This window comes from Pygoscelis adeliae, unplaced genomic scaffold (genome assembly GCF_000699105.1).
Source record: "Pygoscelis adeliae isolate BGI_AS28 unplaced genomic scaffold, ASM69910v1 Scaffold331, whole genome shotgun sequence".
Lineage (NCBI taxonomy): Eukaryota > Metazoa > Chordata > Aves > Sphenisciformes > Spheniscidae > Pygoscelis > Pygoscelis adeliae.
The window spans coordinates 193,508-217,184 of NW_008824037.1; the positions used below are offsets into that span (position 1 = coordinate 193,508).

The following is a 23,677-nucleotide window of genomic DNA, read 5'->3' on the forward strand; positions in this document are numbered from 1 at the left end:
CATCCCTGTTCAGACAGATGTAAAGCAGTTCTCTGATGAGATTAACTCCCTGAAACATGGTAAGAAGTCTCTGCTTGGAGTGCTTTCATCTCTTGCCCATCAGCTGTTATTCTCCACCAACACAAAGAAAATAAATAAGCTAAACTCCTCTCCTGCAAGCCATTTTTTAAAAATTGTCTTTTAGTGTTGCTGCATCATGTAAAGCCACTGTATTTTCTAGAAGGACTCGTGTTTGCTTATGTGGCTTCCCTTTGGAGGAGGCAGTGCTGGAGCAAAAATATGGAAGGCTGAAATAATGCCAAAGGCAGGGATAAAGCGCCATTCCTGCAGGTTTAGGTCATTTCACAGTGCTGCCTCCATTGATTGCAGAAGGATGAGAATGACATCTTGCTGCTGAGCACCACGTGCAAAGTCCTGGTGGGACCCAGTGCTGACCAAGCTCCATCTCGGGATACTTCATCTCTGACTGACCCGTCCACGAGCTGGCGGGAGGCTGCAGGGCTGATTTGCAGCTCAGATGCTCCAGGCTTTGCTGCTAATTAAACGGAATGAAACTCTCCCCAGAGGGAGTTGCACAAAGCGAAAGAAAGAGTTGGGAGAAAGAGAAGTTGGGTTTGTGGTTGGGTTCTGGAGCAGGACCTGAGTGTTACGAGCTTCTGCTGTGTGTGTTTGTGCAATGCACATGTGGAAGCATGCTTTTTTGGCCTAACCCAGCTTTTACCGTTACAGCAGCTAAATGTGGAGCAGAGGCGGCGATATGGAGGGAGCAAGCAGCAGCAGCAGCAGGTTGCAGCAGGACTGTGGCGCATGGGGAGAGATGTGGCTTTGCTGCCCGATGCCGGTGGGCTGTGCTCAGCCCTGAGCGGAGAAAGCCCTTGGCAAACCAAAAGGGGCTGGTTTCTAGGTGAGATCAGCATGGCCAAAAGGGTTTGCAAGGGCTGAGTGCTAATGGGTGAAGAGCAAAGGTGTATCGCCCCTGGGAAGTGGGCAGACGGGGTCCCATGGCTCCCCTCGCAGCAGCTGGGCACCTCGCAGTCTTTGCCTTCATCACCCCTTCAAAACCCATGTAATAGGGGAAAGCATCTGTCCTATTCGCTTTGCAGAGGGAATGGAGGGGCAGAAAGGCTGAGCATCTTCCTGGTAAAGGGGAAGGGGGGCATCCTCTGGAGCTGGGAAAGTCCCAGGAACAGGGACGGCAGTGTCCGGAGGTGGCAGAGCCATGAGGAGGGCTCGGGTCAGCTGCTCTTTATCTCTTTCTGAACATGCATGTTGGGAAAGATAAGGGGAAAAAAAGGAAAGCGATAACACAAATTGAGTCTGCTCGTCAGCCTGCTAGCCTTCAGAAGCAGGTTTTTCCAACCTTTTCTACTTGTCAGTGGTGATTTTGGATCGGCCTGTGGCATCTTCAGAGAGAAACAAGGTTTTTTCTTCTTGTTTAATGTCTTGCAGAAGGAGTCTTTCCTTCAAGCATGATTCCCTGGCATTTCTTAGGGGGGAAGAAGGTCCCAAGACTCGTTTGGTGTTATTCTGTGTTAAATGCCACCCCAGCCCATTGTGAACGCCGTCGTTTACCCACATCTCTTGTGTGTGAGGCTGTAGGTGTCTGGTTCACCACGGGCTAGTTGCTTCTACACTTGGAAACCAGCCCAGTGACTGTATTAGTCACGTCTCAGTGCTGTCTTGATATTGAAATCAGCTGCTTCATGGCCAGTTGAGGAATTTCAGCCCAGGGTTGTGGATGTCTCGGTGGGACTGGATCAGGGACGGGAAAGCTCGGCTCGCTGGCGGATGGGGCTGTACAATGAGCTCATCTTGGCTTTGCTCTTGCTCAGCTCATCGTCTTGCATCAGGTTTCAGTGATTATTCAGCCCTGTGGTTGTATCTGGAAGACGATATTAAGAAGTTGGTCCTGCGTCCTGAAGGCTTCTAGGGTTCTTCTTTCTCTGCTGTTAACCTCAGGAGAAACCGGTGGTCAAAAATATTAGTGTTGGCTGTTTTGAAGTTGGAAAATAAATGTTCCTGGCTTGTAATGCCAGAGCTGTGGTGGGAGGTTCAAGCCAAAGACTTTGTTCTAGCACCTGTGGAAATACTCTTTGGCTATAGCATTTCATGGGGTCTAGTTTAGTTTTCCCAGGAAGGCTCAACCACCCGTGGAGAAGGACGAGGGATTAGCAGGGTACTCTGTTACCGCCGGCATTTCAGGCCTCTGCTTCTGGCTGGGAACGCTTCCTGGGGTGGTGTAACGTTGTAAGGAAATAGGGAAATAGCCCAGGGCATGGAGACAGAGGCTTTCCTTGCTGGGTGCTTTGCTGATGTTCCTCCAAGGTCTGTGTAAGGGGAGGTTTTGGCTGTCCCTGCAGAATGCTTGAGCAGAACTCATAGGCAAGTTTCCCAGGCACAAAAACTGCTCCAGAAATTGGGTTTTGCTTGTTCACTCCAAGGAGCCAGTGTGAGCCGTGGGGACACCTGCCCTGGAAGCTGGTGTGTGTTGGACCCCGCTGGAGTCAGCGGCAGTGTTGGGGTCAACAGCCAGGTTTGGGGCATGAAATTCAAAAGGATGCTGGGAATTACTGAAGAGGGAAGGATCTGCAGTAGGGTAAATGAAGGAAGACCCAACAGCACATACTGATAACGACCTAAAGCCATTAGGGATAGGACGGAGGGGCTGATCTGACTTGCCAGCCGTGTGTTGAGGGAGAGATGAGCCCATGATTGTGCTGGATCACCATGGTGGAGGATGTGGTTTCTCCAGCGTTGTGCCTGAAGATGCCAGTGTGCAGCTGACAGCCTGGACCTTGCGAGGCTAGAGGTGACAAGAGCTGGCACATCGGTGACCTGTGCCTTGGTGCCAGCGGTGCAGGCTACAGGTCTTGGGCAACTAGTCAGCCGTTTGGAGCTGGGATGGCTGCTCTACTTCAGGAGATGCAGCTGAAGGGTTTATCTAGGGCTCATTTTCTAAGAGAAAGCCCAGAAAGATGTGCTTGAAATAACACTTCTGCTGAGTGCCCATCCACTTCAAGGAGACCTCAACGCTGGAGTCCAGTGTAGTGTGGTTTTGGAGGCTTTACCAGATTGGGACAAGGTAGGGGGGGAAGCTGGGTAGGCAACGCGTTAACAGAAAAACTGTTTTGCTTTTTCTGTGGATGAAGACTGCAGAGTGTTAACATGAAGGACCTGAGGGTTGCCCTGGCCAGCTGACACGTTGGATGCTACAAGCCTTCATCCCAGAACTATCCTGTGGAGGTTTATGTCAGCATCTTCGCTGGAAGTGCAGGTTCTTCTATCCGAAAGAAAACCAGTGCCAAAAATCACAGAGTAAAGCACCTGCTGTGCTTTCACCCTTTCGTCCCTCACCCTCGCTCTCCAAGAGGGGAACTGCTGGAGCCTGTGGGGCACCTCTATCCCTCAGTGGAAACTCCTGCTTTGGCTGTTCCAGGCTGGATGGATGTCTAATGGTTGAGTCAGCGGTGCCTGTTCTGTGCAAACAGTGACTCTTTGCTGGTGCAAGGCTCTACTTTCCTAATGAGGGAACCCGTTTATGTGGAGCTGGGTGTTCGGGAGATGCATATCGGCCCCAGGTGGAGGAGGAGCAGGCATGGCACCGTGCAGGGTGCTGTGGACCTCACTCAGTGGAGCACCGTGAGCCACAGCTCACTGCCAGCACCACTTTCTTCTTGCATCTTGGCCTCTCTGACCACGCTAAACTTGTGAGAACCAACTGTGCAAGTCCTGCAAGGCTTTTATCCTGAGTGCCAGCACCTGGAGCTCAGCCATGCTCCCATGGGTGTGAAAACACAGAATAGAAGCTGACACAAGAATCGCGATCTCCAGTGTAAGCTTCTTCTAGAGCTGCCTCCTGCCTTGTTACCGGGACTGACTGGTGGTCCTTTTGGACCTCGTCTCAGACCCCAACAGTGGAGGTTGAGTAGAAGCCACTGGTGGAAGGAAACTCCTAGTCAGGTTGGGAGAGACGAGAAGCAAAAGCCCATACTGAAATCTGCATTGCATCAGCTAGAAGTGCACGAGCTCTGGCGTGACTCAGCAGTGGAACCAGCAGGTTCTCCATGAAGCTGTGTCCTGCAAAGTGAGCTTAAGGTGTGGTTATCACGCACAAGTGTCGGCTAATAGCGTGCTATCATCTGCCAGGCATTGCACCGCCACAAATCCATCACGTGCTGAATTTCCTTCACAGAAGCTTCCTGGGCAAAGGTATGTTTTCTGTCTAGGTCGTCCCGAGTTCATTTGGCGCACGCTGCCGGCATCTTCGCTGGGAAATGAAATATCAACAAGAGCAGCTTAATGGCCCTGACTGTCAAACAAAGCAGAAATAGTCTCATTTTTAATAGGGGTGGGGGGACTTTGACACCTCTTCTTGCTGAACAAGATGTACTGCTGCCTGTCTGAGCAGGAGACAGCTCCTGGGCGGGCAGGAGGGGATGGCTTGGGGGTGCTGCTGTGGATTTGGGGGTGCAGAGAGCACCTTTTCCCCCTTGTAGAGGACCCAGAGCCTGCAAACAGGGCAAGAGGCATGGAGCACAGCAGAGAGGCTGTTTAGTGGTGCTCAACAGACACAGAAAATAATGCAACCTGGATGAATTTCTCTTCTTGGCCAAGTGCAGGGGTCTCTGGCTACATGTGCGTTAATCAGTCGCATCCCTCGCAGCCGCCACCCCCAAGCCCTTCTGCAGTGATGTGTGGTGAAATGAAGAGGAGGATCTTAATAGCACTTACTGGAAATGTTTGCTGGTGAGTTAGTGTGCTGGCTCTCACAGGGCAGAGCGCTTCTCAGACCAGCCCAGCCTGCGAATTGCCTGCATCTCCTGGGATCTCATTGCCTGATTTTGTGCAAAATGCTCTTCCACTGATCACTTAAGCTGTATTTCGCTCTGGTGAGTTGATGTTCGTGGTATGTCCTGGCCATCGCTTCTCGAGTCGTACCCTGTGCTGTGGTGAAAGGACCGCGGTGGAGAGGGCAGTGGCAGAGAAGTTTTGCTTAGCAAAAACCTGTATTAAGTGCTCTGCTAATCAAAGCCCTTTGGCTTCAGTGGGACTTAAACATGTGCTTGTAGTTAATCAGGTATTTAAGTTGTTTTCTAACTTGGCAAGCATGAGATAAGATATCCCAAAGGAGAAGGAGGAAAGCAGAACCGTGGCCTCCCAACTAAAGGTGTTTGCAAATGTGGACGTTCAAGGCAGAAGGCAGCAGTGTGTGAGTCTGGGGACGTGGGTTTAACTTGCTCGGACTCAGTTTCTCTGGTTTGTTCGGGGGAAGACACTCTGCATAACCCACAGGGGCTTTGAGGCATCAAAGATGACGAGAAAGGCAGTGGTTAAGTGAAAGAGGAGACGAGCTGGCATCAGTGTGTCACGGTAAATGCATCTGAGCCTGCAGTGGAGGACAGAGGAAAGGTCCCACCAGCGGCTGATGAGCTCCAGGGGCAGGCACCTCCTGGAGAGGAGGGCTCTGCCAGACGCCCAGAGCAAGAACAGGGGGGCTTGAGGAGGGATTTTAAGGGAAATCACCTCACCTCACACCTTGAAAAGCTGCTGAGCATGAGGCACTCGACGGCTGTTCGGTAGGGCTGCACAGGAGAGGCTAACGCAGTGCCTTGTGGCAGCTCAGGGGTGTGAGAAATACTTTCCCTTCTGTTGTGGTTTAACCCCAGCCAGCAACTAAGCACCACAGAGCCGCTTGCTCGCTCCCCCCTGGTGGGATGGGGGAGAGAATCGGAACAGTAGAAGTGAGAAAACTTGTGGGTTGAGATAAAGACAGTTTAATAGGGAAAGCAAAAGCCGCGTGCACAAGCAAAGCAAAACAAGGAATTCATTCACTGCTTCCCATGGGCAGGCAGGTGTTCAGCCATCTCCAGGACAGCAGGGCTCCATCACGCGTAACGGTGACTTGGGAAGACAAACACCATCGCTCCGAACGTCCCCCCCTTCCTTCTTCTTCCCCAGGTTTATATGCTGAGCATGACGCCATATGGTGTGGGACATCCCTGGGGTCAGTTGGGGTCAGCTGTCCCGGCTGTGTCCCCTCCCAGCTTCTTGTGCCCCCCCAGCCTGCTCGCTGGTGGGGTGGGGTGAGGAGCAGAAAAGGCCTTGACTCTGTGTTAGCACTGCTCAGCAGTAAGGAAAACATCCCTGTGTTATCAACACTGTTTCCAGCACAAATCCAAAACACAGCCCCATACTAGCTACTATGAAGAAAATTAACTCTATCCCAGCCAAAACCAGCACACCTTCCCTCCCTGATTTCACCCTGGAGCAACTAAGCAGCGTGGTTATCAGGAGTAATTAAATAAGCTCACACTGCCCCAGGGCTGGGGACCAGGCTTTTCAAAATATGGAGGGAGCTCGGCACGGTGGGTATCTTTGTGCAAGAGCGCGTGTGGTGGGTGTATAATGAAACTGCTTCTGAACCTCCTGCTGTCGGTGTCTGGAGAGAAACGAGCCGCAAGCTCCAAGCCTAATTCATGAAATGGGATTGCTGAGGAGTTTGTTCCTTCCCTGCGCTGCTCAGACAACCCCTGCCCCTCGCGTGGCTTTTGGGAACCAAAAAGTGGTTGGATGGTAACCATGGGTGTACCTCTCTGTTCAGCAATGGAAGCCTTTTTTTATCATAATCCAAGGACATGATGGCACATAATATATCCTTTTCCCTTTTTTCAGGTGAGGTTAGGAGTGCCAACCCTCTGTGTTAAATAGCATCCTCCCTGATTTCTTCTCCCTGCTGCAACCGCTTCATGCACATGTTTGTCTGGTTTTCTTGCTGGGTAGTTCTTTGGCGGCTGTTCCTTCCCAGTGCCGGCTGCGTCCCACTGCAGGAGAAACAGACCCTGCCGAGCTCGTTAGGTGGCCTGGGCTGGTCTTGAATATGCCTCCATATAAATACACAGCATTATAGTTATCGTGATTATTACGCAAAGCACAGATTATTCTAGCATACAAGTGTGTTATGTATTGATTTGGCATTACTTTGAATCCCATTACATGAATCTGCTTTATTAACGGACTTTGTCCATGCTTGAGATTAACTGTGATGCTGGATTTGCAAATGAAAGAATTGAAATTCATGTTGTCCGTATTAATTACTTGTGCAATGCTAGCCGCCTTGGCAAGCTGTTAGAAGCTGTGGAAACCTTTATTTTTATTCCATTCCCGTTGCTCTGTCTTAAGTAAGAAAATTAGTTTGGTGCTGTGGGATTTGTTTGTTTTGCTCCTTTGCTGGAAGCCTCTTTTAACTGTTGAGAAGGTACCAAGCGTAGAAAGAGGCTTCATCCTTGGTGTGGAATAGGCTGTTGTTAACTCAGGATAAGTCTTAGTGCAGAAAGGGGCTGGGAGGTTTTATTTCAATGTCGAGTTCAACCCTATTTTCTCATCCCTTGCTTTGAGCTAAAATCTACCTGTATCTTGTTCCCTCTAAGGTTTTACAGTGCAAAATCTCTAATATGCGTCTTCTTGCAGCGATACGTAGCCAGACTCTTGGGTTAAGTGCAGCAAGGTAGCTGTAAAGAGTAACTCCACTCTACTTGCTGGTAGAAAACCAATTATATACCCGGACTTCAGATGTCCATGTGCCTGCAAACCAAGACTGAGATGAGAAGACCTGTTGTGGATCAGGGAATCAAGATTGCCCCTTCCGCCGCATTCAGGTGGTTGACGCTTAGGTCTGGGCAACGTGGAGTCGCCAGTGCAGTTCATTTGGTGCACGTTTGGGTGGGGGGAAGAGAAGAAGACGGAACTCTATTTTTGGGAGGAATGAGGTAGGGAGTGACGCCTCGGGGCAGCAGCAGGACCAACATGGGGTGCTTGGGGAGGGGCAGCAGCGCTGTGCACGTTGCAGGACGTGCACATGCTCCCATTTCTCTTCCTGCAGGATGCACCCATGGGTGCCTATGTAGAAGACAGGGTGCTCGGGCTAAGATGGGAGAGGAGCATACCCATTGCCTTGCCTACCGGGGCATGGTTTTGGCTACGGCAAAACATTTTGCCTTCTGATTCAGCTGTGTGTTTGCTTTCCGGGGGTACCGATGGCAGCCCAAGAGCGCGGCAGCACATTGGAGACGTATTTGGTGTTCTTTGGGTAGTGCCAGTGGTGCACGTTGCAGTGCCTGGCTCTTCCCTTGCCACTGTCTATCCAAACCCATTTCTGTCCCTGCTCTCCTCTCACCCAGCCTTCTTCAGTGGTATAAATGGCACAAAAAAAGGCTTGACATGTTTTTATTGGAGTCAGCTGCAATTTGTTCACTTAAATGATCTTTTTGTAACGTTCACATCATTCCACAGCAGCCAGTTTAAAGAGTTAATTGAATATTTCTCTCTCAAAGATGTCTTAAATTACTTCCCTTGAATAACCTACTCTGGAAAAGAGCTGTGTTGAGGAATCATTGACGCCTATTTTTACTAGCGCCCGTATCAATAAGATCTTAGGTTTTATTCTAGCACCTATCTGCTTTGAAGGATCCCAAAGCAATTGTCAAAGCATTTGTATAGTCTTCCACCGCCGAAATTCAGTCCCTTTGAAGTAGAGCTTAGCATTCATTGAGCGGTAACAATACATCCCTCCATAGCTAATGCAATAATAATCAACCCAGGGCTTGGAAGTGAAACCAGGTTTTAGATAGCAGTTATTGGATTGCAAGCTCTTATTGTATGTGCAGTGACGGATTGATTTCTTTTGGGCGCTGGGGGGTCTGGGAGGCTTCCCGGTGATACGGTAACACCATTATTGATGCCGCAGGTTCAGCATGATGTGCCTGGGAACTTCAGTACTTGGGGATGATGTGGGAGTGTTTCCCGGCAGCTCACATGGCTGCCTGCGAGCTCGCTGCTTGGCAGAGCTGTACATCAAAACAAAAACCTCCTATCAGACAGGTGAGGGTAATCCCCGTCTCAGCATTTTTGGCAGCACTGCTAACATGGACCTGATTGATCCCCCAAAATTATCAAGTTTCTTTTTCCGTCATTGGATTGCAACAGCTCTCCTGGCTGAGGAGAGGAAGGGAGATTTTCAGAAAGCAGCATTTTGAATGGGTAGAAAAGCAAATGTAACTTTTCAATGGTGATTTGCAATTTCTTCTGTACTTGGCTGTATTGGGATTGCCTTCTCCTGGGAGCAGCTGATTATGCTGTGCTCAGACAGGGCTTTTCACCCGTTGGGCAGGATTGCATTGTTGTACATCAGAGGGAGACCCGTGCTGACCTCCTCCTGAAATCTCTAATGGTGGCATCTGCTGGAAACAGGAGATGGGGCTCAAGTGGGCCAAGGCAATAAATCCTGCTTTCCCACTAACCAGAGGCTGGTTCGACAGAATTAATGCCAGAGCCGGGCAGCTCATGCTGTGTTGTGTTAATCTGTGAAGCGAGGGCAACTTGGATTAGAGCAGGGAAGAGCGAGAGGTGAGGACTCCCATTCTCTCATCTTTTCTGTTTAGAGAAGAGGGTGGTCCCCAGTGCAGGGCCAGGTGAGGCTGGCTTTCCTGCAGGCTTATCTTGGTTGTCCATCACATCAGCCAAACCTTAGGGAAAACCCAGCTGCTCCCAGTGTCCTCTCTCCTTGAGGTCCCAGCTGGACAACCCTGATGGCAGCTGTGGACCATCTGGCCCAGCTGCGGACCATCCATCCTCCTGTCCATCCATCTGCTGCCATGTGGGGTGCACCGCAGCCAAGTCCTGGTCCTTCCCTTACTGGGGTCTCTTCCTTCCCCTGACACTGATTCCCCAAAAACTTACAGGACCTTAATTACCTTTGAGACTTTTGCCCCCTTCCCATAGTTTAATGAGACTGGCTGACACAGGGTTACTTGGGGAAGGACAGAGAGGTGGAAGGATGGACAGACAGCACAGTCGCTCAAGCCTTGTTACCTGTTTGATTCATTATTAAGGTTGGGCCATCTGAGTCAAGATTTTTGGACTCTTTTCTTAGTGTATCCCTTAGCAGAGATATTTGCAGGGATGTGTAAAGCAAGGGTGTTTGGCTCATTACTGTTAATGAAATGCAGCATGTGCAGGTGGGGTATAAGGAACAGATTGCACGAAGTGCTTGTAGACTCGCTGTTGCTCCGAGAACTCTCATCAATTGTAGCGTATGCAGGGAGACTCGTCTGTAATTTCAAACAGGGAAAGGTGTGAGATTGCAAATGCTGCTCTTGTATTGGGAATCGTTCACCTACTGTATGCCCAGACACCAGGGCAGTCTCTGACAGGCAGTGGAAATTATGAAGGTGAGTGATTCCTCCCCATCTGACAGTGTCATCTTCTATTTGGAAATCTCTTCCCCTTTCCTGCAAGGATCTCAGTTCTGCCTTTTTTTTTAGTTCCCGTAAATACTTACTGTAAAGACGTGTGTGTGTATTTAGTGCATGTGAACGCAACATGGTACAATATCTGCATGCACAAATAAAAGTCTTCAGTGCCCATAAGGCACCTACTGTCACCTTCCAAAGACAAGAGTTGTTTGAGCTCCCGGTTACCTTTAGGCCTTTAGTGGAGGCCTAAAGCAAAACTTAAAAATGTAGCTAGTATTGATGAGTGATCAGCTGCAAAACAGATGGGACTGTTCTTTGGCTGGAATAGTGGGTATGAAAGCCATGCAGAGCTCTGCGCTTGCTGTGCTGGAAAACAAAGGTGGGAACAGTACGAGTAGGATTTTCCTGCTCCAGTTGCCTAAACATTAAATGTCTAGGGTAAGCTAATTAGAGGGGCTTTTCTTGGTGGATAACTGATAGGGACAGCTACATCCAGAGACTGACTCAGCCCAGCTGCCTTAGAATAGGATGAATCACCATCTTCATATGAATTGACAGTAGACTGAGCTTAGGTGACAAGTCTGGATCCTTACCTGATGGGAGACGAGATGCATCCTGTCCTGTAAGTCTGTTTTCTGACAGATCTCAGAGACTTCCGCAAGGGAAAATAAGTATTTTTTTGCATGTGGGGTGGCAGGGAGAAGAGGCGCAGTTAGGAGCTGGCAGCCGGCGGCACAGCGTGGTCAAGGCTGGGGCTGGTGAGTAGCCTTCATCCTGGGGATCAGCCACTGACCCGTGCTGGGGCAGGAGTGCCTGTGCAACCCCTACTGCCTTTAATAGTGAAAGGTACTAGTCACAGAGCAGAAGGAATGATAAATTGAAGTTCTCCTTCTGACCTGTGGTTTGGACACTCCAGTCAGCATCTGGGTTGCTCCAGCAAGCTCTTTTAGCAGACACATGAGGATGGAAATCACAGATGCTTGATTAAATTTGTCGTACTTCCTTTCAATGCTTCACTGCGGAGTTGTTAATGGGAGTTCCAGCAGCAAGAGCAGAGTTAATAGGGTGGGTGTCTTGCAGGGTTGATGCATTAACCTTTTTCTTTGAATTTTAGCCATGTAATGTGGTGGGCTCTGGGTGGAGTTGGCTAGCAGGAGGTGAGGAGGCCATGAGAGTGGCCCTTCGGTGTTTGTACTCAGCTGTCGGCAAACTGGAGAGACCGGTGTGTTTGCTCACAGCCTCCTCCACATCTTGCCCTTAGACCTGTGGCTTTTTCTGCCCCCGTCTTCCCTTTGCAGGAGGAAGACCTTGGGGGATCGCTCTCCTTGGAAGCATTTTGGTGCAGAGCAAAAGAGGCTCTTGCACCTTAGGGCTGAGACTGGCTAGGGTGCGTTGCTGGGAGGTTGCTGCTGTCACCCATCCATCTGGGGAGCAGGAGGAAGGAGCGACAAGTCCCACCAGAAAGCCATCTGGTGCAGGCTCTGTGTGGCCAGCAGGATCCTGGCTTGGGGCTGGAGCCCCAGATTGATGCACCGGGTTGCATGGGAAACCGGGATGCAGGCAGCTCCCGCTGGTTTAGAAGGGATGAGTGAATAATATTTTGTGAGCTTAAGATGAACTCTTGTGTTAAAGGCAGTGATGGATCTAAATTTTTTTAATTGTTCAAAGGAAGGCCTGGAGTCACCTTCCCCAAATAGTGTTTCCAAGCTTTTTCTATACTGGGATCCCACTGTAAATCAAGATGGGGTGGGTAGCTGAAGCTATCTATTCTCATTAAATATCCACAGGCACTTTCCTGAAGAAGTCTGTTAGCTGTGGTCTGGCCACACTCCAGTTGGGGTAATTGCATTTGCCTCTCAGTTTAAAATAAACACAGCGCATTCTTCTGCAAATCTCTTATTCGCAGTTGTTTATTATCTGGATGACGGCATCATATCTCTGTCCATTAATCCGTCTCTCCAAGCTTCTATAATTCCAGCCTCCTGGAGGGGGTTCAAGCTGCCACCATTTATTATTTGAGTCAATCTGCCAGGGAAATGTTTACTTCTTCACTGAAACATTGACTCTCTTGTCTAACTGTACACTCACTTGAGGCTTGAATGAGCAATTGCTGGTTCCAAACCAATATTAACTCTGTTAAACAGAAAATATCCCACGTATTTAAACTCCATTTTTGCATCATTCTGGTGGATTAGACATAGAAATTTGCAGTAGCAATTGCTGGTTTGTTTGGAGGTTCCCAGGGTGCCTTCTGCGATGCCCCATCCAGATGTACTGGTCCCACCACTGGCTGCGTGGTCACAGCCGAGCCCACACGTGGCTGCTAAATGTTCCCTGCCCTCTTTGAAGGTGCAAACTTGGGCATCTTTGCATTGCTGAGGTCTGTTTTTTCCCAAAACCTGTTGGAACGTCATTACCTTTCAGATGCTTTACTCCTCTCTCAACCTGTGAAATGGGTTCCTGTGTTAAAAGCTGCTTGGGGAAGAGGAGAAGGAGATGGATAGATAGCGTGACTATTTCAGCCTGGTTTCCTTAGGATACCCAGTTAAGAATTAAGCTGTTTATAGCATGTCTAAAACACCTTATTGCAATGTATAAACGCATGGTTTATAGGGGGTGTTTGCGAATGACCGGAGCTGTTGGGCTGCAATAAATGCACCAGGCAGATAATCTTTCCAGCAATGCACTTCCACATTGCTTGGCCTTATCTCATAGGAAAGTAAGGCAGCACCAAACTTATTAGCTGTGAAGCAAATGCCGGAGGGCTCATCATGTGCAAAACAGGTGGAGGCTGATCCTAGGCGCTGTGGCCAGCCGTGGCTATTTGCAGCTGGCAAATCCATAAATACCAAGTTTTACCATGGCTTACTAACCTCATAAGTCAACCAGACATTGGAGGATTTGTGATGGAGTCAAACATCCTAAAGATCAAAGGCAAGAAATATTTTGTTTGCTCGTTTTCAAGGGGGTACTTCACAAGGCACGGGGCTTGAGCAGCTAAATATGTCCTCCATCAAGAAAACCAACCCCGTAGCCTTTGAGCAACCCACACTGTGCTTGCTGTTGAGTCACATCTCACATGCCTGTCACTCTGAGCTGACCTTACTCACCGCATTGCTAATGCTCACCTCATGAAATCATTTTTCCCAGATAAGTTCCTGCAGATGATTGATTTCACACGATATTAATCCTTCTCTTCCTTCATGCCCAACCCTTGTTTATAATATCAACCTCTCCGCTTGGAAATTCATTATGCTGCCCTGGCTATTAGTGGAGATAAGAAATAGTTTTGGAAGAGGTGCTGGCCAAATAGCGGCTATCAGGATATTTATGAGCAGTCGTGATTGCAGAAGCTCGGGGTGATATTTTACACAGTAACCTCATACGGCAGCCGGTAACTGCATTCACTCCGTGTTAATGAAAGCAGCAACAGCATAATCTGCTTTCTTGTATGACTTTTCATGTGGACCTGCTGAATTTTCCTCTATTTGCAATTCAATTTGCAGTGATAAATAGTTTAATAAGCGGAAATGGGCTTGACTTCCATTGTTTATGGCTCCTTGTGGCTTAGGGGAGTATTACACGATGCCGTGTCTCATGGAAACACAACTTGGAGCTTCAAAAGCTGGTTGCTCAACTGTTAGCTGTTGTCGTGCTGCATTTTTTGACAGGCAGCAGAAGGGGAATAACAAGTTGTTTTACCCGGCACTAGGGAAAGAAAAAGCTGGGGATACAGCTCCCAAATGCCTTGCATTCATTTTTCCTTTTTCACTGGCAAAATGGCATTTCTTGGGTAGTGTTGGCCTGGGGAAGTCAATGGTGAGCTCTTAGTTTGGGCTGGTTTTTGGGTGGAAGGGCTGTTTCTGTGGTTTTTGCTTGAAAAAGGGACACAGGTTGAAGAGAACATCTAGCACAGCATCAGCTCTGCGGGGCAGCAGGACTGACCGTGCCTGGGCTCTCACCTGGCTTGGTGTTCTTCCAAAATAATTGGGTTCTCTTATGCCTTTCATGGCTGTGACTGGGAAGTTTCCATTGCTGGCTGCCGTGGAGGGAGGCATTACATTTTTCTGCCGGACTGCTTTGGTTTAAATTTCTAATTCTGTCACAGTTTTTTTTTGTGTTTGGTTTTTTGTTGGTTTTTTTCTTTTTTTTTTTTTAAATCTAAGCTTTGCATTGCTACATTTGCAGAAGACTCTTCCTGTGGAGGCTGAATGCAACTAGTTGGTGGCAGGAAGCTTTCCTTCCGGTGGGTAAGCCATCCCCAAGGACTGACGAGTGGTTTGGCTTTCTCTCAGCCTCCTAAAGCTGGAAACAAATCAGATAAATTGCAGGAAGGTCATGGCTGACGGCAGAGAGGATGCGCAGCAAAATGAGTTGAGCAAGACTCCTGCTTTTCTGTTCAGCCCCAAAGTGGTCTCCGCTCCCTACTCCTTAGTCTTGCCTGGCAAAGCAAGAGTTTAGCTGATGTGCTCAGCAGTAGGCACGGTTTGGCAAGACAGACTCAGGGGCAGCAGCTCGAGTTGCAGGGAGCTGCCTGACGTCAGGGTTGGCAGCTTCTTCCCCGGTGCTTTTTGATCCACTCAAAAGCAGCCTTTGGGTTGCTTTCAGTCACTTCCGCGTTCCTGACTTTCTCTGCTTGTTTTGTGTGGTTAATCCCAAATCCTGCTCGAGCTGGGCATTAGCGCCAGCTGCCTCATGGGGGTAGATGTGCTGTTGAATGTGCTGCTCTGAAGTGTCCTCTTGGCCTCCTCCTGCCAGTACCCATGGGGATGTCAGGACTCGAGGTGGCTCAGGGATGCAGAGATGTTCCCCTTCTCCTGCCGCACATGCGTAAACCTTCCCAAACCATCTCAGCACAGCGCGGGGTTTTGGGTGCACACTAGAAAAACACCCCTCTAGCCAACACCAAGAAAGTCATGGTCCAGCCTGTCTCATAAGTAACATCATTTTAAACCCTTATACCCTACCTATTGAAAGTTGCACTTACTATCCAGGTAAAGATCCCCTGGGAAAAGGGAACGTGCTGAAAAAACCCCAAGTGACTCGAGCCAGATGCTGGGCGTTTTCTCCAAAGCTAGCCATTCGTGATTTGCTGCTGACAGCATGAACTGGTGTTAAGTTATTAAATTGCAGATGAGCTCATCACTTGGCCTTGAACAAGTTTCAGCTTTGAGTGGCTTTAAAATATTACATGTGGTGGAAAAAAGACAATGCTGGTGTGGCAGAGAGATTTAGGGAGCAGCTGAGAAAGACATCTGTGCATTAAAAAATGCGTACCAGGAGGGAGGAAGGAATACTTCGTGTGAAAAATGTAAGCTCTCTCAGGAGAGAGGAGGAGAAATTCTCCGATTTATTGGTTCTACATTTTAATTTTAGCTTAAGAGAAAATTATCAGACTTCTGAGATGCTTAAAGGGAAGTGGGAAGATGCTAAGCCTGGTTTGATCCTCAAAGATCCCAGCTGTCGAGAGCTGCGTGTGCAGGATTACTTCTACCAGGCCCCAAAACCAGCTCCTTCGGTAGTGCGTGGTGTTTGCCAGTGATGCCATGTGACCGTGGGCCAAATCCAGCTTTTACTTGATGTTTTCTTAATCCCAATGTTGAACTCTACCAGACTGGGGAGGTAACATCCGCACTGCTTGTTAGGAGAGGTGTTTCTCTCCCTGAAAGAGTGGGAGTTTACTTTGAGGATCTTCCTGCCCTACATTCTCTGCGCAATATCTATTTCTCCCTTTTTTTCCTCTTGCAAAGGAGCCCAAGTTCCTGAACCCATCCGGTTCTGCGCAGCCGCCCGTGGATCTATGTGGTGCTGAAATACGTGAGGAGAAAGACGGTGTTGAACAAAGGAATTAGTTTTTCCAGCCTAATTAAACCCAACCGTGCCGGAGCCGCCTTGGTGGGCTGGCCTGGCCGCCACAGTGCTGCTCCTGGGGAGCACAGCGCACGCCCTCATCTTAGCTCTAGATCTCGATGCTGAGATGAATTCATTTTTTTTTAAGTGCCAACTTGGCAGAAGCCATGGGATAGATCATAAATCAGTTCAGCCTCTTTATTTTTCAAACTGGGTATGTTTGCAATCAGTAGGTGCATTGGCCGGTTGGGTTTCGTGGCCGGTTGGATTTATTGTTTTGGGGCTTTTTTGGTGCTCCCGGCAAGGGAGAACAGCTCCAGACACGTGGTTTTTTAACTGCCTCAGCTCTTTTTACCAAATGGCGTGTTTGCAGTCAAAGCGTCAGGAAAGCTGGTGTTAACTCAGTCAGTGCTGCGGTGATGCCCCTAAAAATAACAAGGAAACCACTATGCTGAAGACTTGCTGTAATTGCACCCTCTGACTGCTACAGCCAGTGTCTTAAGATGGAATAGATTTTTCTTTTTTTTTTAAGTGAAGATGATAATTTTCAGCCTGTCTGAAGTCACAGAGCATCAGCACGTACAAACAATGTGCTTTCCCACATGGTTCATTGGGGCCGGAGCACCTCTGAGCTCAGGACAGGCTCCAATTTATTGCAGGGTGCCAAGGTGTTATTGGCTTGGATGTGCGGTAGTAAAACACCAGGGGCAGGAGAAAGGGAACTTTTTCTTGTGAATTATTAACAAATGGCATGTGTGGCTGTCAATAGTGAGCTACAGACTGCTACCCTGGGCTTGGGGACATCAGCCGGGGGACAGTTGTCTCAGGGTTTTTAACGCACACCTAAGCTGATCGAACTGCAAAGTGATGCCAGGATTTAGGGGACAGTCCCCACCCTCAGCCACATGTTTCTGTCCCCATCTGTGCCCTGGGTCTGACAGGAATCATGAATTTCTGATAGTTGAAGCTCCTGAATTGTATTTCTATTTCTCTGCCTGGTCTTTATCCATGTGTACATGTACAAAGGGAGGTTACTCAGGTCTGTGATTATCTTTTTTTTTTTTTAAGACCATGTAAAGCTGCTTTCTTACTGCTGTGTTGATTTTTTTTATTTCCTACAACAGCAGCTATATCCAACCCTACTGCACTTCTACTTGTTTGGGCAAAAACTGCATTTATACTGCGAGGGCTGGGAGCTGCAGTGCTTTGGCTGTAGCACAGGTTTGAGATGGACTCCTTTCTCACACCTGCTGAGCTGCTCTGCTCAGCTCTGTAAGGGAGATAATGCCTCTATGCCATGCCTTCCTTTTAAATGCATCACTTCTAAATGTAAGGACTTGTGGCTGTGGGTGATAAGTGCCATTTGCATTTGTGAGATGCTCTAATGTCCTCACATGACATGTTCTGCAGAAGTGCAAAATGTTCAATAAATAACAAGTTATTAGTCGAAACTATAAATAAAAAGAGAGTCAGGAAGGACTGCTTTTTGCAAGGTGATGGTGAATAAGATTGTCCCAACCCTGTGCTGTGTGCCTGACGCTTTTCAATTATTTTTTTTTTTTTTAATTTTTTTTTTTTATATTGAGTCACTTTGCCAGACTGAGACTCCCATGTGGCCAAATAACACCTTCCTATTACTGGCACTTTATAAATAACTTTTACGTTTCCCTTTCCTCAGCTCCACACGACAGTACCCCCTGGCCTTGGGGTCCCCTCCTACATTTCATCCCTGTAGCCGGTTGGTTTTCCCTAAGAAGAGGACCAGAGCACCAAATGCTTTCCCCTTTATGCATGTTTCTTGCATTGCTCATTCCTTCTTCACCTGAAACTTCCATCTCGTTTTTGCAGCTCAGCTCTTTTCAGCCTCACATACTTGGTAGAACTGGGCCAGTTTGGTTTGATGGCACCATGATTAATCCCTGGGAGTGCTGCCATTGGTGGGCAGCAGGCCTTTTCACCCCCAGAGACACGTGTGTTTGCATGAAATTCATTAAATTCTTTGTGCCAGATGCCACCAGCTATGTGGGAGGAGGACTTGGCATTTGACACAGCTGTGGACAAGCCTCTGTCTCCAGCATGCCTGTTCTTGGCGGTCAGAAGTCATTTTCCTCAGTGCTAGTGGAGATATAGATAGGAGGAATTCATCATTGCCTGTTTTTTAGTGGATAGTTGAAATGATTCCTCATTTCTGCTGTGTTTTGGTTCAAGAAGCAGGAGTAGACGCTCAGAGCTGGAGCAGCCCACCAGCTTACAAACCCAGCTCCCATTGCCAGTGAGAGCTTGAAGGACCAGAGCTTGTGGCTTCCTACACAAGTGTTTGCACTGATGCAAAGCTGGCGGTCAGTTCTTCCTTACCAAGTTACATCTCCACTATTCAGTGTTGGCTGACAAACAACCGCTTCCACGTTGTTTTGGCAGTGTAGGGGCTCTATCTTGCCAAAATGCGTGGCAGGATGGCAGGCAGGTCTCAGTGTGGATATGTCCCTGCCCACCGGGTCTTGTAGAGGTCATCTGGAAAGTAAATACCTTGGGGTAGGTGTGGTGGTGTCTCCGCTTTGGGAAGGTGGATGCATTACCCAAAGGAGAGATGAGTTTCCTGAAATGCAGTAGGGCTTATGGGCCTTCATTTTGCTAAATCCCATCCATACTGAGTAGAGGAGGCTGCTTCTGGGCTTCACTCTTTAAAAGCAAAAGCAGGCCTTTGAAGAGAAATACAAACCATCTTATTCCTGTCAAAAATAAAAGGCAAAAGGGAAATGGCTTGCTCAAGCTCAAGCCCCAGTAAGGTGGGGCTGGAAAATGAGCCCAGCTCTCCTGGAGCTCAGGTGTTGGATGTGACCTGTGAGGCACATCTCCTTGATGGACCCACTCTGGCACAGGGTTATCCTATGGGGTGGCTGGTGGACCTCTCTGCAACATGTGTTCATCTGAGAGGAGTGCTGTCCTGTCCCCTGATCGGCTGCTGCTGAGGAACAAAACATAGTGGAGATAAAATATTTGAAGTAAAGGGAGTACACTATATATAACCCTTCCCCTCCTTGTCCCTGTGCATTAACATATTTAATATAATGATGAGTTCTCTGCCAAAATTCCTCAAATTATTATGTCTAAGGATTGAAAATCTTAGAAAATAGTCTCGGAGGGGACCTCAAGAGGTCTGATCCATCCCTAGGGCAGGATCAGCTCGATCTGAACTGTTCTTGACACGTCCTTGTCCAGTCTCCAACGGCAGAGCCTCCACCCCTTCCCCAGGCAATCTAGTCCAGCACTTCGCTCTTCCCAACCCCCCCCAATTTATCCTCCTGATTTCCTTGCTGCAATTTTAGGCTCATTCCTTCCTCCCTATGCACAGCAGACCCAGAGCACATCTACGCTGTATTTATTCTCCAATTCCAGTTTCATGCTGATCAAGCTGTCACGTTCACTGGAGTCATCTTTGATTTTTACCTTGTTGCAAGCATACTGTTCGCTCGGTGGATTTATGGCTTGTGAGAGGCATGAGGGTGTTCACCCTGCGGCCCTAACACCTCTTTGCAGAGCAGATAAAGCACAGCAGCGCAGCTTTCATACTCACGTGTTCCTTCCTTGTGTTGGGTGGTGGTGGTGATCGTTTCCTTCTTGGCTTCTTCATGGGGACCACCAATGTGGGCTAATTTTAAGAGCCATGCTAGCGCTGGCTTTTGTAGCACGTCTTATATTGCTCCTTTACCCTGTTTTCTGCAGGATTTGGGAATGGAGTCAACCTCTCTGGATGATGTCCTCTATCGATACGCCAGCTTTCGAAACCTGGTGGATCCGATCACTCATGACTTGATCATCAGCCTTGCTAGATACATCCACTGCCCCAAACCGGTATGTACCATGGACTCATTACACCTCCATAACTGTGCTGTCTTGGGAAACCGTTCTGCTGGGAGAATGGAGCTCACCTCTGAGTTCCAGGGAAAAAGTCTGCTGGTTACTGCTGTGCTTGTGTGTCTTTGGACAGAGAGGACCTGCTCAGAAATCGTGGTTTGGTTGCACAGTATCGGGCTTTTCAGCTGGCCAAGTGACGTTCACCTAATGTTAGTACTTTGGCTGTTAGCACTCTGTTTTGCAAATGATTTCTGCTTTCTGCCACTTTTTTTTGTGTGTGTTAAAGACCTTACCCCATCAGGAACACTTTCTGCCTCGCAAGGGTAACAGACCGTTCCTCACCTTTGTGCGATATTTATCATGACACCAAATGACGAGAGAGTCCTTGGCTGTGCCTTCAAGGCCAGGTTCCCAAAAAAAGCACAGCCTCCATGGACTGCTGTTTAGGCTCGGACATGAGCAGGTTTCTCTGTCAGCGCAGCACCAGGCAGATGTGGGCTTCTAAAACTCTCAGCCCCGTTTGCTCACTGGCGGCTATAGCAGCATAGGGCTTTTGAAAATCCCAGGCTGACTCCCTTCCCTTCCTTTCCATGGTAAATGTGACTTTGCGTGGTGGCCGCTGGCTGTTTGGTTAATTAAGGTTTCTTTCCCCGGGCTTTCTTTTAAATAAGCAATATTGTTGGTGTCTGATTTGCAGAGCAGCGTAGGCTTGGAAAGGTATAAAATGTCTGATCTCTCAAAACACGCTGGTTGAGGAGGAAGAGGGGTAAGAGAGAAGACCAAAAGCTACCAGATGGTGATCATAGGAGATGTAGGTGGCATCAGATCTCTGGGGATTTTTGAGCTCTTAGTCGCCCTGTGCTGCAGTTCCCTACCTGTAATTTTGGGAGGACGGCACAGCTCTGCTAAATCGGTGTGATGTGTCCTGGCACTATAGTCATGGTGACATGTCGTGCACCAAAGATGAATCATTTGCAAGCATCTAAGATATGCACCTTTCAGAGGAAATACCTTTCCTCTGCAAAGCACTGTGCAGGCTGTAGTTGGTGATGCTCCCTCGACTCCTCTTGAAACTCCCCGGAATGGGCTTCCTCCTAAAGAGACATTTCTGTCCGTGTTTCATCTTGCCTGGTACAGGTCAGAGTGTGGTGGGGGAGCTGAAGGCTCATCTATCATGGTTGTGTTTTTCTTCTCCCCTGCACATTGCTTGTCAGGAATTAAGGTTGCATTTAAAACAAATTATGTGAATTGTAGGAAGAGGCTGAGTGATGTTTTCCGGTAAGCCCGAAGGAGGGTTTGCAGAGCTTCCTGATGGGACATCTTCATTGTAACAGCTTCCCTGGGAGTGTGGGAGCTGTGTGGCTTCCCTGAACTTGCTGTCTGGAACCAATAAGCTACCAAAAAGTTCACTTTGAGCAAAAAGGAAGCCCTTACACCCCCATAAACTGTGTTTGGCTCTGGTCACGCTTGCAGATGTGATGGAGTTCTGTTTGAGGGCCACCAGGAACCACCTCCCAGGCCGTGTTATTCCAAACACTCTCCTTCCCCATCCTCCAAACCCTTCCCATGCCTTTTTGTCCTTGGGAAAGAGCTGCCTGGAGCAGCGCCATGGCATCAATCATCCAGGTTCATTACTGCACATAAGACTTCATACGCTGACGTAACCTGGAGCGGGGAGGAGAGGTGCAAATGCCCCAGGCAGGGTGCATACCTGATGTTTGTGGGTCCATCCCCTGTGATGCAGAGGGGTGCAGCCCCTCCTGCAGCCCTCCTGGAAGGCAGCACCACCAATGTCCCAGGCATGTCTCAAGGGGGGCATCTGAGCAAGACCCAGTCCCCGTTGGGGATCACACGGTGAACCCCAGATATTTTTCGCGGTGTGTGTATCTCCCAGCAGGTCCCAGCGAGCTCATCAGGCCTCTGAATTTCTGCCAGGAGCACACTTGTTGCACTCTGTATCCTTGGATTTTGTTGGGGGGGGGTGGTTTGTTCGTTTTTCCCTCCTGGAGACAGCAAGCTCAGAGCTAGCTCATCTGTTCTCATCTCTGCTGCTGAACTGCAAGGTGCTTACCCATCTCATGCCTCCTTTTGATTTGCCTGTGGCATTTTTAAGCTCTTCTTGGGAAGGGACAGTCCATAGGTATGATGTGCCCGGTGTGATATGGCAGGGGTCCTTGCTGGGACCTGGAGGCATCGCTTTCCTGTACTTACTGCTAATAATGGGTCTTTAATTTCCTGTAAGAGTGTATGAAGGGATAGAGTCATTCACTGCTGTTTCTTGGGAACGTTTTACTTAATAATAGCCTCCACCGCTATTTAAAAATGAGGAAATTAGTTTTTTGAAATACTTAAACATTTCTTTAATTTTGCTGAGGAAAAGCTGCAGTGATGCTCGGGGTGTGTTTGCCTGGACTACGGTGTGAAACTGGCTCTGGGAGTGCTTCATAAAACTCTCTACACTCAATAAACCGTGTTGGGAGGGGTGGAGCGAGTGCAGCAGCGTGCAGACATGGCTCGGGGACATCAGGGACCCAAATCTCTCTCTCTAGACCGAGGATGTCCCATGTCCTACAGCATGAGCTCAAGATACAGACACATCCCTGTGCCGCATAGCTAAACCCCTGCAAGGATACCAATATATCCCTTTCCCTTTTCTTATGGAGAATGAGATCCTCTCCTCTCTCCTCCCCCATGGGGCAATGAGATGGGAAACTGGAGAAACCTATTTTGACGGGCGTGTTTCCAGGCAGAGAGGCCCCGTTCCCCAGCTGAGGTTACCCTTTTCCAAAGCATCGTGACTAAACTGGTTTCTCCTCCACGTTTTGCCCTGGGAGACTAATGGTGAGCTGCGGCCAAGTGTGCGCTCTGCACTCCTTGTAAAAATAACCCGACGCCGCTGATGCAACGGCGAACTGCTACACTGTCGAATACCTGCTTTTGCATGTCTCCCTGCACGTTTCTTTTGGCACTAAATGCTGCGAAGAAGTTAGTGCCAGTGTAAGCATAGAGATGCAAACTCCTAATACTGAATCATGGGCTTCTAGCAAACTGTGGTGGTAAAACATGCAATAGCAAACCCCAATAAGTCCAGCCCATGCAGCACTGAGGCTCTTCTTCTGCATGAGATGCTGCTTGTTGGATGCACTTGGGTCCTCCCCCCGTCCTTTGCACAGCTCGGGGTTTGCACCACGCCATGCAGTTGCTTTGGTGCTGGAGCGAGGGACGGTTTCTCCGGGCCAGCGGTCCCTTACGAGGCTGCTGCGGCAAATGCTGGCAGGTGGCAAGTGTTCGCATGAGAGCGGCGACAGCTGTATTAATACAGCAAAGAAAACATCACCATATTCTGCCGTGCAGCGAGGCGCTCCATCAGGGATCCTCAGGGGCTCACAGACAGTTGCTAAGCCCTGGAGCATCCCTGGGAGATTGATGGGTGTTGCCTTGGGGAGGGAAGCAGGGGCTGCGCAGGTGACAAGTCCAGCAATAGCAGGACTGTGCTGCAGCTCCTGGTCTGTGACTTAGCCTTGCTTGGGCTTTAGGTGCCACCAGCTGTGCTTTAAACCCTCTTTGTTTTGGCAGCTCAGGGTGCTGGGTGAAAAGTAATTTCATCCCAGTGTTTGGCTGTGATTTTCTGAGACGCTGATTTTCTTTATGTCCCCAAAAACCTGCATGCCTTAGTCACCTGGGTTATTTTCCAGCATCCAGTCCGCCTTTCCCCCAGACCT

The 23,677-nt window shown here is 48.8% G+C and overlaps 1 protein-coding gene across 1 annotated transcript in view; it reads left to right on the top strand.

Annotated features, from left to right (window-relative positions):
• Positions 1-23,677, top strand: part of LRRC75A (leucine rich repeat containing 75A) — a 96,467-nt gene that overhangs the window by 13,221 nt on the left and 59,569 nt on the right. Inside the window, exon 2 of the mRNA XM_009333441.1 lies at positions 19,824-19,952. Within this exon, the coding sequence (XP_009331716.1) occupies positions 19,824-19,952 (129 nt within the window). The remainder of the gene's footprint in view (positions 1-19,823; positions 19,953-23,677) is intronic.